The sequence below is a fragment of the Sinocyclocheilus grahami genome, unplaced genomic scaffold, assembly GCF_001515645.1.
Source record: "Sinocyclocheilus grahami isolate Dianchi unplaced genomic scaffold, SAMN03320097.WGS_v1.1 scaffold24342.1, whole genome shotgun sequence".
Taxonomy (NCBI): Eukaryota; Metazoa; Chordata; class Actinopteri; order Cypriniformes; family Cyprinidae; genus Sinocyclocheilus; species Sinocyclocheilus grahami.
In genome coordinates this window covers 2240-2796 of record NW_015519438.1, presented here as the reverse complement: position 1 = coordinate 2796, position 557 = coordinate 2240, and the positions used below count along the sequence as shown (strand labels likewise).

Genomic DNA, 557 nt, shown 5'->3' with positions numbered 1-557 from the left:
GAGTACGAGCTCCAGATGTTGTCTAGACACGGCAAACACATGTGCGTTAGGTGTGAGCGCGAGCGCCGCGCGTCTGCGCTACAGTGCGAGCGCGTCTCACCTGCGATCACGCCGCTGGCGAGTCCCGGGATGCCCTGGATCTGCGTGACGTTGTGGTGCAGGAAGTACTCGTCGCACACGGCGCTGAGCTCCGAGCCGTTGCAGAAGAGCCGCCACAGGTACGTGGTTTTCTCCAGCGCGGCGGCGGCGCTGACAGGAGGAGCGTCTGTGCCGTTGAAGCTCTCGCTGGTGTTAGCGGTCTCCTGCGGCGGCAGCAGCGTCTTCACGCAGTGACCGTCCTTCAGCTCGTGCTGAGCGAGACTCCTGTTTCCCAGCATGCACACGCTGCAGGACACAAGCTCACGATCACGCACTCTTACAGCAAACTGCTTGAGATGTTCGTAATCTGTGCGTCACTTTGGACGAAAACGGCTGCTATATGTGACTCTGGACCACAAAACCAGTCATAAGGGTAAATATTTCGAAATTGAGATGTATACATCATCTGAAAGCTGAAT

At 57.3% G+C, this 557-nt stretch overlaps 1 protein-coding gene across 1 annotated transcript in view; it reads right to left on the bottom strand.

Annotated features, from left to right (window-relative positions):
• Nucleotides 1-6: 6 nt before the first annotated feature.
• The window catches only part of LOC107580078 (solute carrier family 12 member 7-like), a gene marked incomplete at its 3' end in the record, with an annotated part of 2525 nt that continues 1974 nt past the window's right edge, over nt 7-557 (bottom strand). Inside the window, exons 3-4 of the mRNA XM_016265825.1 lie at nt 101-384; nt 7-22 (exon numbers count right to left, since the gene is read on the bottom strand). Of these exons, the coding sequence (XP_016121311.1) occupies nt 7-22; nt 101-384 (300 nt within the window). The remainder of the gene's footprint in view (nt 23-100; nt 385-557) is intronic.